The following is an 18,187-nucleotide window of genomic DNA, read 5'->3' as shown; positions in this document are numbered from 1 at the left end:
CTTAAAATCACCAGGTAGAAATGGTCATTACCATTTTGCTGCCTGAGCAATACATTGCACATCAGCATTTGCTACTCTTTTTGCCATTTCAAATTCTTGCAGAAAAACCTGAGCACTTTAGCAAAGGTACAGTTTAACCTGTAGAAGTGTTATTTCTCTTTCAATTTATCTGTAACAACAGGCAGATATATGCTAACTGAAATAATTGGTGTGGATTTTGAAGAGGAAAAATTCTTCTGAAGAAGATACTTATACTGAAGTATAAGCAGGTAATTTACACGGAAGTCTGTCCAGGGATCAATGGCAAAATTGCATCCACTTTTCCTCTGCCTAGTGAGGACTGTAACTGCTGTATGCAAGCTATGCACAACGTGCCAGCCCAGCTGAGATGGAGAGAGGGGCTCAGCAAACATAAGCGCTGCTGCCGTGAAGGAACGGCCAGGTGACCTCTGTAGGGAAAACGCGCCTGAAACGCAACGCCGGGAGCCTCCCTTCGCTCTGGGCCCATTTGCTAGCATCCTACAAGGTCCAGCCTTTCCCACCACGGCCTGTAACCTGCTGCTGATGGCAGGAGGCAGATTTTACACTGACCATGCTCTCCGGCTGCCCTGAGTGTCGCTTCAGGATGTGTCGATCCGAGGGGGTTACGCACAAATCGTCGCCGGCGCCGCAAGTCATCTTCCCAGTAGTCGAGGCGCCAGAACTCACGAGGACGACTACAATGAAACAGAGGAGCCACATATGTTAGCAATTATCAACCAGCATGGTAGCGCTGAATTTCTGCATAAAGCTCTCCTTGTTTGCGCTGCTTTTGCCTTTTTTTTCCCCAACCTCCCCCCCCCCACTTTCTGCAATCTTTTACTTAGGTATGTCCTTGAAAATAACAATATCACCTTCCAGTCTAAGGAACTCCTTTCCCTTTTTTCTTGGAAGGTGAAATGAGCACTAAATACATCATTTTGAAATGAATTGCTGACAGTGTGATCAGTTTCCCCACACTCTAGTGGCATGTGCTCCGATTTCAGCCTCATTTCAGCCTCAGCAGGGCACCTTTCTCAGTGACTGCATTTATAAACCAGAATAGGGAAAAGGCTATTATAAATATGGTATAGCATTACCTATATTAATCAAAGTCTGTCCCCCTTCATTTTTCTTCCTAATTTGTGCCTTTTTGCACAAGGTCAGTAAATCATGCCATGAATTCTTGGTCCAGAAAGTGTTAACTTTAATGAATACCTCAGTTACATGGTTATGTATGTGATAATAAAATATTACTCTGTTTAGATGTGCAGGAATTTAATTAAAATAATCTCTTAAAATATTCATTACATTTAGCCCCTGAGGCTTAGAACAACACGAGAAAATGCATTTCTTTTCCATTTACTGTTTTTAAATAAACCATTCCAGGAGAGTGAAACAGCAATCTATTTTTGAGCAAATCAGACTGCATTTCTGGTTTATGTAGTTGTGTTTTTACATTTAATTAAAAACTACATGTTATGATGTGTAATAATTGCTACATAGAAAGCATACTTTTAAAAATTACATCTAGAAAAGGTTATATCAAATTTGTTATTTTCCATTTTACGCTCCAAATATACGTAGATCTTTTTAATATGGTCATATATAAGTGCCAGTTACTATCTCTTTAGATGATCATGAATGAATGCCACTGTAAAACAGTATTTTATCCCAGAGAATGTACAGAAAATGACAATTTCAGGTGTGGCAAATAAACAAACAGAAGATACCTGAGGCATAGAATAGCCATGATACCCTGAAAACGTGGACTTTGTTTACAGAGCCAGTATTAAAAAAACAATAGATGAAAACACACATACATATTCCATTTCTGATCCAGGAGCTAATAGAAAGTATACCTGTCAACACTGACAAATGAATAGGCACAACTAATTTACAGATCACAATGTTAAAAACACTTGGTATCTGCATTCGTAGTTCTGATGTTCAAAAGCAGAAATTTGTTTATGTAAGGTAAACCAAGTAAAGTAAGGTAAAACAAATGTCGTAACAAAAGCCAGGATGATTTGCGTAACACTACCCTCAAACGTGATTTGTAGATATCAAAAATTTAGACTGAAAATAATTTTATCAAAATGGAGACTGTCTTTGCATTCTTCATTAAAATTCTATGCCTATTTCTAACACCAAAGGCAGTGTTAGCCTTCATCTTCCTAATTGCTTAATTTCAGAAAAATACCGAAGTATTGGAATCAAATTCCCCAGTATCTTATTTTCACACTTGTCTGTATTACAGTCACACTAAAATTGGGCTGCTCTGATTATAAGACCCAATGATTTTGGAATAATTAACCAAAGAAAAACTACAACATACAGGAAGATACAGGTTTATTCAAAGGTTGATTAAAAACTTAAAATCCTCCATTAGTGATTATAGAAAAAAGGCAGAACACAGCTGGCTATGTGCATGCCTTTGATAGTCGTAGAGCATGGATAGGCACTTCATCATTCTGCCTTCCTACATTTATCTGTTAAAATTATTATCAAATATCAGCCAGGATGCAGTCGTGAATCACAGCCTGCTCCTCGTCTTCAGGGGAATGATACAATGAGGGTCTATTCATCAGGGTGGCAATCGGCACGAGTAATTAGTTCCCTGGACTGGGATCTCCTACAAAGCTTATTTCAGCCGGCACCACAAACATATGACAACGAAAAGCTAATGGAAGCCGCTAAAATTTGTTAACCTCTTCTGCCATCAATCCTTCTGATGTTCTGGGCTACAGTATTATGCAAAGATGGTAAATTATTAATTTGTCATTCATCTACCTTGCCGCAGTTTTGATAGAATTAAGTGATGCCATTCTTCTGGATAACAATTACAATTACAGCGCATTACAAAACTATGCTAAAATTATTAGGAAAATAGGTAACAATGATCAGGCATGAAATATTATCCTGAAACATAATATATCTTTAGTCCCTTGCTTTTATTTTCAGTTCTGCATACGAAATTTGCATAGGATTCTATCTCCTTCAGTGGTGCACTGATTATTCACACACAACTACGTAACCACTACCAGACTGTGTATTTTAGTATTTGTAAGTATTGGCAACCACTGCATTATGAGGGGAAAAAAAAACTATCTACACTTTGCACATAGAAAAACATCCATCAAAACCCCACAAAGCCAAAAATAAACACCTGTGTTGACTAATTGTTACAAGGGAGTCATTTTTGTGAGCAGCTATTGGGAAAAATGCATTTTTGAACCAATATAAACCAGTACATCAAACAGCTACTCCAGCACACTGCCTTACTAGTAAGGGCAATTAACCACTGCAGTCCCATCCCCAAAAGGCAATGCTGTACCATGCTTGGTACCTCTGCAGCCAGGGGGAGGACACACAGAAATATTGCTCTGATTTGGGCAGAACTCACTGCTGGCAGACTGAAGGATTGTGAAGCAAAGGGCAAGGGACACAGATTTTGGGGACACTACAGCATCTACAGCGGACATCTGACAACAGGAGCTCCTGGCCCTGCAGTAAAGGCTGCCATATGGACTAAAGGTGCTATATGGACTGGATCGATGAACATAAGTACTCAATTAGTCTAAGTGCAAGAGCAACATCGCCCAGGGGATCGGGGATTTATGAATTATAAATCATATTATTTGCATAGATTTGTCAGGGCCCCCTCCAACATGATACACAGTAATTAGTGGTTCCTTAGTAACAATATTGACTGAATAGAAACAAAGCTTTTCTATTAAGTGTTTTATTCAAATAGCATAATCATTATATTGCTTCATTTTTCCAACAGTTTCCCACATTATCAGGCTATGTACACAGAATTGAGAAAAAACCTTCCTCTCATTCCCATGCATCTAACTTCACTGTACAGAGATGAGATTCAATTTTAAATGACCAATACACTCCGTTTCCTCAGGATTTTGTGTCATGAAAAAGCACTTCACTGTGGGCAGTGAGGAAAAGTCTAAATACTCACTTACCTCCACTCCCAGAACAAGAAACCTGTATTTCCTACCAGTTTCAAAGATTAGGACAGTTGGAGACAAAACAAACCAACTGCTGTGCTAGTTTTATTGTAGTGTCATAACAAAGGTATTTTAGGCAAGGAAACTACCTATTAACCCTCATACCCTTGTAAATTTAAACTGAATCTAGGCCATACCAGAGAACAATGAGAGAGGATCATGCAACTGCTGAAGAATTACTTCTTGTAACGTCCTGCCCACTGTGTATTTCCAGATACTGTGCCATCCCAGAAAAGAAACAGTCAACACACCAGTGTGAGTTGCAAAGGGACTGTGAGGTAGGGAGGAGGAAAGAAAAGGCAAACGTACAAAAGGAACATTTTGAGAGGTCTTAGGGCTGCACTCAAGCTACCAGTTAAGAATGGATTTTAGCAAACCACAGAAGCCCCCATTCAGATCCTTAGATGAGTGAGGTAGCAAATAAACAAATACAGAACAGAAAAGAGAAAAAAAAGAAACTTAAAGAACGGCAAAAGAGCACAGTGCTATAGAAATCTTCAGAGACAGAGGATGGCTAGAGCTCTAAAAGATCTCTTCCATCTAGAAGGCTTTTTAACCTTAAAGGCAAGAAAACCCACTTCCACGAAAGGCAATCACAACAAACTTAAAAGCAGAGAAGCCTGTGTGAAGATACCAAGGTAAATTTTGAGATCGCACACTGCTTGTCAGAACTCTAACTGTAGAGTTAAGCAGGTGAGTCAATCTCCAAACCTAATCAATCCTTGGTCTCTTCACTAAGACCATCACAAGGCAATCAATCAGTGATGACAATTCCTAATGCTCAAATTCCTAATGCTCAAACACAGAGACTTAGGCTAAATTAGTTTCATAGACAGCCAAAAACAGAGTGCAAACACCACTCATGCATCAGGAAAAGTGGTACAGATCTGAAAGGAAATCTGAAAGAAGGCAGCTCCACGATTTCTCCATCACCAACTGCATGTCTACTCCAATTTCTGGTTACAATTTATCACACACTTTGGTTGCAATGGCTCATCAAAAGCACAATATAAGGTCTTCCTTCTAAATTACACAAAAAAGCAACCAAAAAAACATAAACAGTGGTGCCCAACTTTAAAGGAAAGATAAGCCAGATTATTTTAACACTGTTCAGGAATGCTTCTTGGTCTACATCTAGGTAACTTTTGTTTCCATGTAAAATGTTTCAAGAACTCAGATCAGGCATTTTCTGCAACAGACACAAATATTTTTCTCAAAAAAAGCCAAAAAAAAAAAAAAAAAACAAACCTGCAAAAAACCCAACAATAAACATTTGCATTTGAATCACAGAATCATAGAACTGTCTGGGTTAGAAGGGACCCTAAGGATCATCCAGTTCCAAACTCCCTGTTGTGAGCAGGGACACCTTCCACTAGACCAGGTTGTTAAGAGCCTGGCTTTGACCACTTCCTGGGATGGGGCATCCACAACTTTTATGGTCAACCTGTACCAGTGCCTCACCACCCTCATAGTGAAGAATTTCCTCTCAATACTTAATCTATACCTGACCTCTAAGTGTGAAGCCACCTACCCCTGTCCTGTCACTCCATCTTCTTGTAAAAAGTTCCCCTTCACCTTTCTTGTAGCCCCTTTAGGTACTGGCCTGTGCTATAAGGTCTCCCCTGGAGCCTTCTCTTCTCCAGGCTGAACAGCCCCAACTCCCAGCCCTTCCTCACAGGACAGGTGCTCCAGCCCTCTGATCAACTCCATGGCACTCTGGACTCACTCCAACCAGGTCCATGTTGAGGACCCCAGAGCTGATGCAGCACTGCAGGTGGGCTCTCACCAGAGCAGAACAGAGGGGCAGAATCCCCTCCCTCCCCTGCTGCCCACGGGGCTTTGGATGCAGCCCAGGACACGTCTGGCTTTCTGGGCTGGGTGCACATTGATGGGTCATGTTCACTCTCTCCTCCAACAGCACTCCCAAGTCTATTTGGGCAAGGCTGTCCTCAATCTGTTAATCTCTCAGCATTGATTTGATTGCCAATCCCAAGATGAAAGTGCTGAAGTTCTGGAAAATAATGCAAAACCTTTGGTGGAGTACCTCCAGTAGACTGCAGGGCATCTTGTAAAGTAAGAGGCTGAACTTGCAAATTTAAATCCATTGCATTTCCATTGCATTCAACTGGATGTCCAGAATATTAACTTAAAATATTTCATATTTTGTATGTAATAGTAAAATGCAAGGTATTTCCACTAACTGACTTGATAAAACGTAATTTCAGAAAGTGAAACATTTTCTGAAGCAATTCAATCCTTTTGTAATGAGCTTCCACAAACTGGGATCTTAAAAACAAGTTACACCAGATCACACTATTAATCACATGTCAATAAACACTTACCTAAAAAAATGTTTTGTACACATCTAGATATATTACTGACCTGTAACATAATCAAAAATATATAACACACTTTGGAAAACGAAACATTGACCTTGATGATGGCAAAGCAAACACTGATGTTAACAGACAAGTTCTCAGCAGCACTGAGTACCAAGTTCCACATTTCATGCAGAAATCCCATGCACAAGTGTTTGCCCTGTGGCAAATCCGAGTGCTGATGCAGCAGGGAAAATTACTTTTTCCTTAAATCAGGTTCCTTACCTGATTCCCACTTTGCCTGTACTACCAAAGTACACAGGAAAAGATTTGATTCATATTAAGTCAAAGCTGCAGCTAAAATGAAACTCAGCCAGGTACACTCTGTGTGTATTTCACAGCACTTCACTGACAGTGTATCTACTTCAGGACATTAAAGATTAATTAAATCCCGATAAGTGCACTGAGATCTTTGGAAATGCTGCCTACTTTACCTATATGTTCTTCAATGGCACAACCTGTTACAGTTCAACTCTTCCTCTCTCAGCTGCATTCACACAAGCATTTGTGTGGCCAGTCTAAACCAAATCACAGTAACCAGCTGGGATTCTTAGAGTTCATTGGTTTTATTCTGTTTTATAGCAGTGACCTGTTCACCTTGCAGCCTCACCAGCAACCAGGTGACTAAAAATAAGGGAAAGAGATGTGCAGGTGAGAGAACGGAACGAAAGGATGAGGAAGAATATATCACGTAATCATACTCTAATATTAACAAAGTCTCTGCCTTTTTATGTTATCCTTATTTTCCCCACACACAGACATTCATATTCCATAGTTTCAGGAGACTTCCACAAACAGAAAAAACCTAGGAATCCTTAAGAAAAAATCCCTTATGTGTAGGCAGGCTCAATCTCTGCCACAGTTACTGCTGCAGTAACAGGAACTGGTCATAACAAAGGCCCAAGGCCACTGAGTACAACTTCTTTGGCATAATATCCATTATGCAGAACACTAATGTAATCCATTAAATCAGCATAGTCTATATACTTCTCCTAACCCTTTTCCAAGAAAACATTTGGCTTTGTCTGTAAAGGATTTTTTTTTTTCCCTAAAAGGACCTTTGCCTTTATCTGTACTTCAATTTTATCAAAAGGTGGATGTGGAGGGGGGTTTGCTGGAGAGAGAGTGGTGTCATTCTCCTTTGAGTCTTTCAGAAGAAAGAGATGTGAAAAGCAGGCAATGAACTTCAGGCACAGCACGTGCACAGACTCAGCACAGACCTCTGAGGACTCAGCACAGTTGAAGGGGACCTTTGTACAGTTTAAACCTCAGGTGCTTCCAGTGTAGAGGAGAAGGGAATGTCAGCAAGGGAAGCCTGTCTTAACAGATGTGTCATGCTATTTCCCCATATAAACAAGACAGTACAAACAGCCCAGATCTGTAATTCCTAGATTTTGCATTTTAAAATGCTGTTAGTATGCTTCTATACAGTAAATAGGAGATGATCTCTTTGTCTCATTAGGCACCTCAGCTAGAACTCCTTGCCCAGGACTCCTGATTTCTGTGTTTTCAAGGAAGAATACCAAAAATCCATTCCCACCTAACTAGCATGTAAAGAAAACGAGAAGAACAACGCCAATTTCAGATATCACAGAGACTCTTTTCTGCACTGACAAGCTTTGAATTCCCCATTTAAAAAGCAATCCAGAAAAAATGTTGACTATAAATGTTTCAGTCTCCCTTTACGCATTATAAAGCACCATGTCAGGGAAGACAAGCCCACCTTTAAGGTGCTGCTGTCCTAGATAATGGTGTTATTAACCTCCAGTTTAAAAACAGTTCTGTTTATGGATGAGTTTATGTATGCTCTTCTTTGATCTTTATTAACCCCTTGGTAGCTAACCACAGTCCCGGCTTTTTGGAGCATTCTTTGAAGTGCTGGCATTCCAGGGCACACTGATACTTCAAAGAGGGCCCACTTAAGTACATGGTACAGATCTAATCATGTATTCTGCAATCACTATCTTATCTGAGGCTGATCTTATTATGATCAGTCTAAAATAAAGCTGCGCTTCCAAAGATGTCACCATGAGACACAGTTCAATCCGTGTTGGATTTCTGTCAAGCTTAATTATAAATTAACTGAAATGAAAACTACTCCACTTTTCTACCAGAAGTTAACATGAAAACTTTCTTCTGGCTTTCAGCAAAATTAATTCAGACATGATTTAGACATGGAAGAACGAATGTATAACAAATTTGCAGCCGGATGCTTTGGCCTAGTTGCTCAACAATCTCTGCAAATCTCGCACATCCTACCCCTGACTGCAGCCCACAACATTCGTTTTGCAAAGTAACTTCAGCTCATACAGACCCCATAAACTGCTATTCATATTGAAAATAACAATAATTCCCACAATATTCAAAAAATAGGTACACTGCATCTCGCTGGAAGTTTTTTGCTGTTTGTCTGATAATCAGGAACTTTAGTCTGCAGTACTTGGTCACCCCTTCCTTGCCAAAATGAGCAACTGCTTCTAAGAATAAATGTTGAAGAATACAATATGACAAAGAAACCAGCTCAATCTTAATCTCCTTAGCCATTCCTGTTGGTTCTGATGCTTTCACCTTAAGCACATGCATTGAAAGTAACTATTTATTCTCCCACTAATTACAGCAACAGCAGGTTTTCTGTGAGGAATACCGTACTTTGAAATATTATGATTAAAATTAATTCTTTCCAGTAGCTTGGAATTTGACATCATCATCTTTCAGCATTTGTGGATACAATATAGATCAACTTTTGACCAAAACAAGAAAATCTGGTCAGTTCTGTGATTTTGTTTGTACATTGTTCTGACCCCAAAAGTATTAAACACAGGAATTACAGTAAAGCTTTTCCCAAAACTCTAAGATTTGACCTGGTGCAAACATTTCATCTCTTCTAGAAGAAACAGGATGAAATCACACTCCCATATATCTACACTTTAAGAGCTGTGGCTAACCTGTATCTTTTTTTTATAGCTCTCTTAACAGCTGGATACTTTTCTTGCTTCCATAAAAATGTAATAGTGCACCCCTCTGATTCAATAAATACTTTTCTGCTCTATGTTCTTCTACAGGAAGTTTGGGGGCTTTTTCCTCCTATGTGTATATTTTTTCTGAGTCCTCTGCCAGAGAGGTCTACAGTAACTGAGGAGTTTTACTTGATTTTTTGACAGATTTTTTTTTTCTTTTGGTTATTTGGTTTGGCTTTGTTTGGGTTTTCTGAAGTTAAAATTACTATTTATTAACCAAATTAACCCAGCAATTCAACAAACACCGTAGAGAGGAAAGACAAAGATGACTGAGACTTAGGCACAACTTTTTTTTTTTTTTAACATAGAATAATAAAGAGAAGAAAAATCTCCCTGAGGTCTCTAAATGCCTAAATATAAAAAATGCATTAATTTTATCTTTTTACTGTGGACAGAATTTGAGTGCGTCTGGGGACACAAGGAAATTCCCTCTTCAACCTCTTGCTAAATCACCAATGAATTTGAACATCCTTGTACCTCTGCTTGAAATTATGCAAGGGGGAGCAGGCAATTCTCTAAGGTTCACAACACATTTGGCTACTGTTAGACAGCACCTTGGGAAAGGAATTCTCAATTCAGATTACAGGTTAGGATACTGAAGCCTTAGAGACACCCAATTTCAATATCAACTGCATTTCTTCTACTCTCTGATACAATTAAAATGAAAGCATATATAAAAAAATTTTTAAAAAAAGACCCCAATCAAAATCAAATAAAATCAGGTATGATTTGATTTAAAGGTTAATACTTCTGTCTGAGATTTAATTCAGGATTTAAAATCTGAGGAGAGCAAAATCTGGGAAATTACTTCATTGTGTGATGATTGCAGAAACACATGTAAGAGAGAGTTGAAGTAACTGCAAACATTGTACTGTGCTCTGAGACAGGAAACCATAAGCACAAGGCAGCAAGACCACTGAGAAGCACATGGTGCAAGACTCCTGTTTCCATACTAGCACAGCATCCTTAGGAAACAGCAACAGGACTCAACTCCCTTTAAAAAGGTTCAAGTAATTAAATTAATGTCTCCCTTGAAAGCCTTGCAAACTATCTCTAAAAAAACCCCACAGCACTGAATTATGATGAAGCACCATTTCCTGGACCACACAGACAATTCTGTATTTACTGAAGGTTTAAATAAAGGAAACGGTAGCCTGCAAACACACCTTCTCTTCTATTATATGTGATCGAGACAGCAGGAGACAAAAGGTTGGCAATTCATAGGCGCTGCAGAGAGAGCCAAGTTCAAAACTGTTACTTGACAGGGTCCTATCAAAACTATTTAAGCTACTGAACTGCCTCTTGAGATCCGCTGATGCCCTAAGGGTCAGGAAGGTTGTGAAGCCCTCATGACATTTACAAAACAGAAGTGGGGAAGCTATCCTTACCGACGTTACAAAACCGACCAAAGGACTGCTGGCAGTAAAGAATGAGCAATGTTAAAAGTGCTAAACCACCCAAGGTTCCTTTGATAGAGTAATCTAAGGGCTTAGCCCAGGATAAAATCTTGGACACTGACAGATCAGAAGCTGCTAACTGAGAAGATGCAACTTCTTTTCCACAGGTAGCCAAGAGAAATAGAATGTAGCAATAGAAAACTTGGTAACAAACACTTGGAGCAATCAATACAAGAGATATTACAATATTCTTTCCTCCACGTGTTCCTACTTTATCCTCATGACTAATACTAAATGTTAAATGCAACATTATAAAGCAGCATTGATAAAAAGACTGGAAAATGAAAGCTTAAGATGCAACAAAACCAGGAAATGCTTCCTGTTTCATTTTGGTGATTTAGGCGTGAGCATAACACCCAAAATTTTTTCCCCTCTGCATTAGCATCCACATGTTTAAAAGAATGAAATTTCTTGTTCAGTTATTACCTCTCTTGACAAGTCTTCTGCTTGTCTCTCTTCATCTAGCTACTCCACTTATTTTTAAGACAAATTCACCAAAAAAACCCCCCCAACCAAACGACACACACAAACCACCAAAACAGTAGGAAAACCAACATACCTCTTTAGGTTCTTTCCTAACATTGAAACAACTTTCTCAATATTAAGCTGTTCTTCTCAACACAGCAATCCCATCACAGAGGGGAATGAAATGGCAACAACACTGTCATTCCCAAGGGGAAAACTCAGCACCACCAAGAAACTCCCCATCAAAGAGGAGAACCAGGGGCTCCGGAGTAACTCACACAGGGCAGCAGGCAAACCCCATCACTGCAGTCGTGCCATCAACCACTCAAAGGGCTCCTTGTCCCTTGCAGAAGAGGGACATGAATGCACCCAAAGGATAGAAAGAGCACAGGAATGTCTGTACCTTTTCTCACCAAAGGTCTAACCTAAAATTCTGCATCCCAAAATGTCAGTGGCGGCTTAACAAAGAGCAAGATCGATCCAATCGTGTACAACTTCTCCCCAAGCACTCTGCCAGTTTCCAACTATTTTCAGCTCAGGGGATTTCCTGAGTCTCATGTGGCTTGTCTATTTATACTCCTTCCTCCTAATGTATTTCTCTTCCAAGCACTCATCCACAGCGACTTCAAATAAATCTAAGTATCAGTGCCCTCAATCCCCAATCTTGGGAAGAACTACTGCAGTGAAAAACAACAACGTGGAACTCTGCCCATTACTGAGAATGTTCTAAAGTGTCCCTTCAGCACCCAGGTAAAGAGTTCTCCAGAAATCTTCATTTTTTGACTACAGAATTCCACCAAGTATCTGTGTAGTATGTGATACTGCTAATGTTCACAAAAAGCTACAGTTGGGACACTGAAAAGAAAAATCCTTTAGGTACTAAAGAAACTTCTAACAAAACCATAAACTTCCTATTTAAAGTCTGGAATGCAAATGTGAGAACAGTTCTCTGTAATAACCCTACAATTCTCCACATTTTTTGCTGGAGACGTTAATTCTTGTTTTATGTAAATTCTTCAGAGAAGATTATTTAAGACCATACCGCTCTTAAATTATGGCACAGATACTTATAAGCATAATTTAAGGGTACTGCACCATAATGCACATTTTCTTCCTTGAACACAATCTCCTTCCTGCATATATAAACTGCATCTGTAATTATCTCTAGTCACACCTTTCTCCATTATTCAGCTTTAGAAATAACCATGTATTGTCCCTGCCGAAATAAGCTAACATTTTTTTAGTAGTTAATGATGAAAATATTGAAGAGCTCAAATATTTTGGTACAGTTTGTAATACAACTTTTTCAAGAAGCCTTTTTTACCAAGCCTATTAAATCCATCACAGAAAACACCCACGAGGAGAAGTAGTGGTAACAGACTTGAAAAGCATGGGATTTTTGCAATTAGCTTCTCTCCTGACAGAAGAGTCAATTCAGACTGACAGTCAAAATCAAGAAAAGACTGTTTCATTTCATCATGAAAATTGAATGCTTTCACTTTCCTTTTCAGAATAAAAAAGCCGATATAGTTTGTAAGAGATTTCAAGGTTAAGATAAAATGAAATGTTTTCCATTGCTGTAAAAATTCTAATATTTTCATGAACAGAGCCCTAGAAAGAATGCAAAACATTAATTGACACACAAACTTGTTCATGTTTTTTGAAGTGACTAGGAATTTCAATTTGGACTGTCTCAAGTACAGAATATACACAAAGCTACTTGTACGACAGTTTGCAACTAAAAATTAAAGATAAAGTAATGCAAACAATGGCAAAAGGACTCAAATAAAACCTGATCTTCTGCTATAACTTCTCAAGGTCACAGGATTCATTTTCAGTATCATGCACCATTAAAATTTACTTTGTTGTATCAGTCACTAAGAGGGATAGAGAATATGGTTTTCACAAAAGGGATGGCTTTCATCTAGACTTTCACCCCCTTTATAGGGAATAACTTTGCTAAACTTTGGAAATGAAATACATGTGTGAAGCTACATGGGCAAGCAGCAAATCACAGCAATAGCTGAGCATTACTTACCAAACCATATGATAGAAGTAACCAATCTTCAATACTAATCGCTGCAAGATGGTGTTTTCCCCCAAAATTTCCCATGAGGGAAGCAGGCAGTGAGGGGAACAGAGACAGACTTGCAATCATCACAAAAATTACAGCACAATGCACGGGATTTGGAGGAGAAATTTTGATTTCTCTTTACTATATTTTATTAATCGGTAATAAAACTTGTCAAGTCCAAGTCAGATATGTTAAGAGAACTTCAGTTCATTTTTCACATAGAAGTTGTTGTCCAAAATATTTCATTGGCTGTTTCTGCACAAAGCTGCCAAACATGGCCCTGCTGAAGGCTTTGGAAGTCCACAGTCTATATACATTCAGTACGTGTTTGCTGATGGCAAAACACCTTTGAAGATGCTGCCCACCTTTCCCTGGGTTGTGCCTCTCAGGCTGCCCCCATCACACCCAGACTGTGGCCTCACGTGCATCAAACCCACCCAGAACAGTCTTGGGTTCTGTCCACAACAAACAGGCTCTAATCCCAAAGACCAACAAAGAACAATTCCACTCGTCCAGAATTTTATCTACTACAAACAAATGGTAATAACAAAAATAATTTTAAAAAGACCTCTCTGAAATACTTTCTCTCTCTCTCTACAAAAACATTTCTCTGAAGTGGCTACTCTAGAAAGATCGAGACCAAGAAAGTTGTGGTTATCTTTCATCAGTGCTATCTCCCCAACAACACAAGCAGCACAAAAGAAGAAAATTATTTCACCGGATACAGGAGAGACAAAGAGCCTATGAGGCACCAAAGAAAGCATCTTGATGTGGAAGTCATGAAAGACAAATATGTGAGAGGGGGGGGATTATGCATCTGCTGGGGATCAAGCAGAGAAAAGAGGACAGAGGTGGGAATCAGCTGGACAAGAGTCAGAGTAGTGAAAGAGGGGCGAAACCATGTCTGGCTGGACAAAAACTTGGGAAAATAATAGAAGGTCAGAAAAGAAATCTGATGAAGAACTAATGGGACAGAAAATGCAATCAGACAAGAACAGAAAGAAAGCTGGGGGGGAGGAATATTTCTTCTATAATGTCTGTATTAAGACAATGTGATATAAGTGATCCTGTTTCTACTGCTCCCTGAAAATTTAATAATAATCTTAATCCTCATAATCTTAATCCTGTCCCACAATATTAGTGTGGTGTTCCTTTGCTATTTTTCAGAAGAGAAGGGGTGAATGTCGTGTATGTATGTGAATACTGAACACAGTGTTTCCACTTCCAAAATTTCCCTGCCATGAAGTAATCTTGCAGCTGCTCCTTGAAACAGCAAAGATCTCAATCATACAGGTCATGTCTCGCCTACCTTACCACTAAAAAAAAATATTTAAAATAAGTATAACCATCACTCAGCTAAAATCACATCTTAAGATCTTCAGCAGCAGCAGCAAAGGTTTCATGGAAGTTACCAAATGAATTAATACAAAATGCTTTTTGATGACGTCACTACGAGGTTCTTTAAGCAGGAACAGGTAACACCGCTTATGCTGCCTTTTAATATTTGAATCAGGAGCCTGCTGCCTTAATCTGGCACACCCTACAGCATGGCAAAGCTAGACAGTGTTTTCAGGAGCACAATGCAGAAATACAAAAAAACCCCAAACCAACCTAACATAAAAACTCTTTAAAATGAATGATGAGGGGCACAAAGCACATTAGAGTGGGTATTGGAGAAAACTGCAGGCCCTGGTTCACAGTTTTGATATGACCTTTCTTTCATCTGTCCTTAAAATGACAATCCCTCAAATATTTATTTTAAAGGGTGCATCAAGGACTAGTAAACATTCAGGTTGAATCCTGCAGCTTTCTTATTCTTTAAAAGTTTAAGAACAAAAAATATTTGCATTCCTAGGGTACTGAGGGTGCTCATGCAGGTTATTTGGCGTGCTCATAATTTTGAAAATATTGTTTCAGTAATCAAATTTTAACACAGCTATTTAGAACCAGACAACATTACAGATACATAACAGACCCCACAAATACTAATGGCAAAAAAACCAAAAAAATTCCACTGACTAACCCTTTGAGGTTTCAGTGTTTTCATTTTTTTTGTTTGTTTATATATACGTAAAAATTATATATTCATTTATTCAAAAAGAAAAAGTATTCTTGCATTGCGAGCACCACTGCACAGTGTAACAGCATTTCCCTCCCTTTAGTACACTATTACCCACAGCCATATGCTTTGTGTTTCTAAGGATCATTAATAAGGAAGTTGCCTTAAAGCCCATTCAAGTAACGGGTCAATATTCCCAGATCTGACATACAAAAGGACTTCTAAAACCAAGCTTGTCAATTTTTTTTGTTTATTTTATATCTATTTTTTGCTCTTGTTCACCCTCCTTTGAAGTTAGTCTTCAAAGCTTCAATATCAATAGGAATGCAGCATTAAGGATTTTACGACACTGTGCTACTTAAACTTTTATTGTTTTGTTGCAAAATCATAATCAGAAGGATTAGACTCTTGTATTTGGCCTTTTGTTTCCCTCTTTTTTTGTAATTTACTCTTTTCTTTTTTAATTCCAATTCCAGCATGCCATAAATCTGTAGCATGCCCCTTTCAGTCCTCCCACATTGACAAAATAATGCAGTTTACACTTAAACATGGTCAAGAAAAAAAATTAACATTCTTTATCATTTTCTAGCAGAGACAGTTAATACTCTCAGGCTACATTAATAGAATCTTTCTGCCATTGTAGAAAGTTTGATAGCACTCTTATTTCAATGTCTGAATTTTTCTCCTTTTTTTGACAAAGACAAATGATTGCCATCAATCAAGATCCAATCGGGTATACACAGAGTCAAGCAAATGCATCACTCTTTACTGGTTTTCCTGCTATTTGTGCAGGCTTTGCTTCATATTATTTTATAGAATGATCAAAAAAGCAGCCGTAAGATAGATCATTCACACCCACTGTAAAATTAACTTTCATGAATAATGAGAGTTTTAAACCTCAGATAATGTATATGTTATACAGAAGATATTGCTGGAGTTCATTTCTGGCTGGAGATTATGTAAATGATACTATATGACCTTTATCATTACAAACAGGACATGCAAAACACATATTATTTCATACATCATTCTAAAATAAGTCAGACCCTAAAGGAGAATCAGTCATTTATAATGTTCACGGTGAAGTGCTAAGGTTGCAAGAAAATGATATGAAGTACCTGTGATGTTTTTGACGACTCCTCCTCTGAACCTGTTACTTATGTGCTCTAAGCATACTAGAAATAACAAAAATGAAGCTTACCCCCTTTGTTTCTTATAAAGAAAATCAGTATTTTGTTTCTTGATACAACCATTTATCTCAAGACTAAACTATGCTGATAATACCCATTTATGCCAATCAAAGTCAATGATATTGAAGGAATACAGCTATATTTATGTAATGAATGAATAAGTAGTTCGATTTTTTTTTACACAAAACAGCATTTTTAATCACTTTCCTTATGTTACTTCCTTATTACTGAACAATAAGCCGAGCAAATTTAAATAGCTTAAAGATTTCCTAAAGATAAAAGGTACCATTGACCGTGCAGACCGGACAGTTGAAACACATATGGAATCAATGACGAACTCTAGGAAAGATCTAGCAAACCAAGAAACCCTCCGACTGCATTGCTCCAGACTTCTCTTTTCTGCCCCAATGAGGAACAAAAAGAGTATGAAATGTGGTTTAAATTTTGAGGCTTACACAGCTCTTAAGTATGCGAAGGTCTTTATCAAAAATATCTAAATAAATCTATTAATAAAAGATTATATGTAATTATATTTATATACATTGAAATCCCAAATAGCCATCAAAGAAATTTCTATTGCCAAAACATCAAGTCTTTGATATCAGCAAGCAATAAAGTGAAAAGGTCAGTTAATACTTTTATTGATCAATAGTATTTATTCTTTTAATATAAATTCAGTGACTCATATTATGCTTGTGTTGGGAAGAATACTAGGCCACCCAGTTGACCAGTTCTTAATTCCCAGTATCCCTCTCACTTTCAAACTTTCTGTTTACCATTTCTTTCAGCTAATCCCGACAGAGTCCCATCCTTCTGACCGAGAGGTTCAGTAACTCCTGCTGCCCTGCGGGATCACAGCACAGCTTCAGACACTCATCACACACCACACTTTACACAACAAGCAGAGAGGAAGGCTCACCCCTGATTTATTTCTCACTCTGGTACTGCTTCCCCAGTGGAAGTATACTTGTAACACTCATCCTTCAATCTCCACAGGCTACAGACAGTGTAAAGTTATAGAAATTAGTTACCAGCTAGAAAATCACAGGTATTTTAGATTTTTTAGGAATCATCACCAAAAAAGAAGATAATCAGCTTTATGAGAGAAGATAAGCTTCTGGTTGAATGAATTTTATTACAGAACATTTGTTGCCTGTACAAAGGAGCAGTTGCCTGCAGCCATCCTGATGTTTGCACGTTGCATTTTTTAAAAACAAATTTGTATAGCAATTTTCTTCCCAAGGGGCAATGCAGGGCAGACAAGTCTGTGTGATACTCAGAATTTCAGAACTGCAGCTGATTTGCTGCGGCCCTTCTTGACCTTGACCAGAGCAGCCAGAGAACAAACCCAAGGAAAGAAAAACAGAAAACTCTCTTCAGTGCTAAAAAGCAGGGTCAAATTACAGACCAAAGAGTGAGAACTGCATTACATAGTGTAAATATATTTTAATTCAACCTCTGAGAAACAAACAACCTGTTTATGTCTTCCTTCTTCATGTTCTGA

General features: G+C 38.4%; 1 protein-coding gene across 3 annotated transcripts in view; it reads right to left on the bottom strand.

Moving 5' to 3' along the window:
* Nucleotides 1-18,187, bottom strand: part of LRBA (LPS responsive beige-like anchor protein) — a 364,153-nt gene that overhangs the window by 173,943 nt on the left and 172,023 nt on the right. For all 3 annotated transcript variants that reach the window (XM_066186497.1, XM_066186498.1, XM_066186496.1), the window contains one exon: nt 592-716. In XM_066186497.1, the coding sequence (XP_066042594.1) occupies nt 592-716 (125 nt within the window). The remainder of the gene's footprint in view (nt 1-591; nt 717-18,187) is intronic.

The sequence above is a fragment of the Chamaea fasciata genome, unplaced genomic scaffold (genome assembly GCF_029207755.1).
Source record: "Chamaea fasciata isolate MVZ Bird 193981 ecotype frontalis unplaced genomic scaffold, bChaFas1.0.hap1 SCAF_6, whole genome shotgun sequence".
NCBI classification, from domain to species: Eukaryota; Metazoa; Chordata; class Aves; order Passeriformes; family Sylviidae; genus Chamaea; species Chamaea fasciata.
The sequence above is the reverse complement of the archived record's forward strand: the minus strand, read 5'-3'. Positions and strand labels throughout refer to the sequence as shown.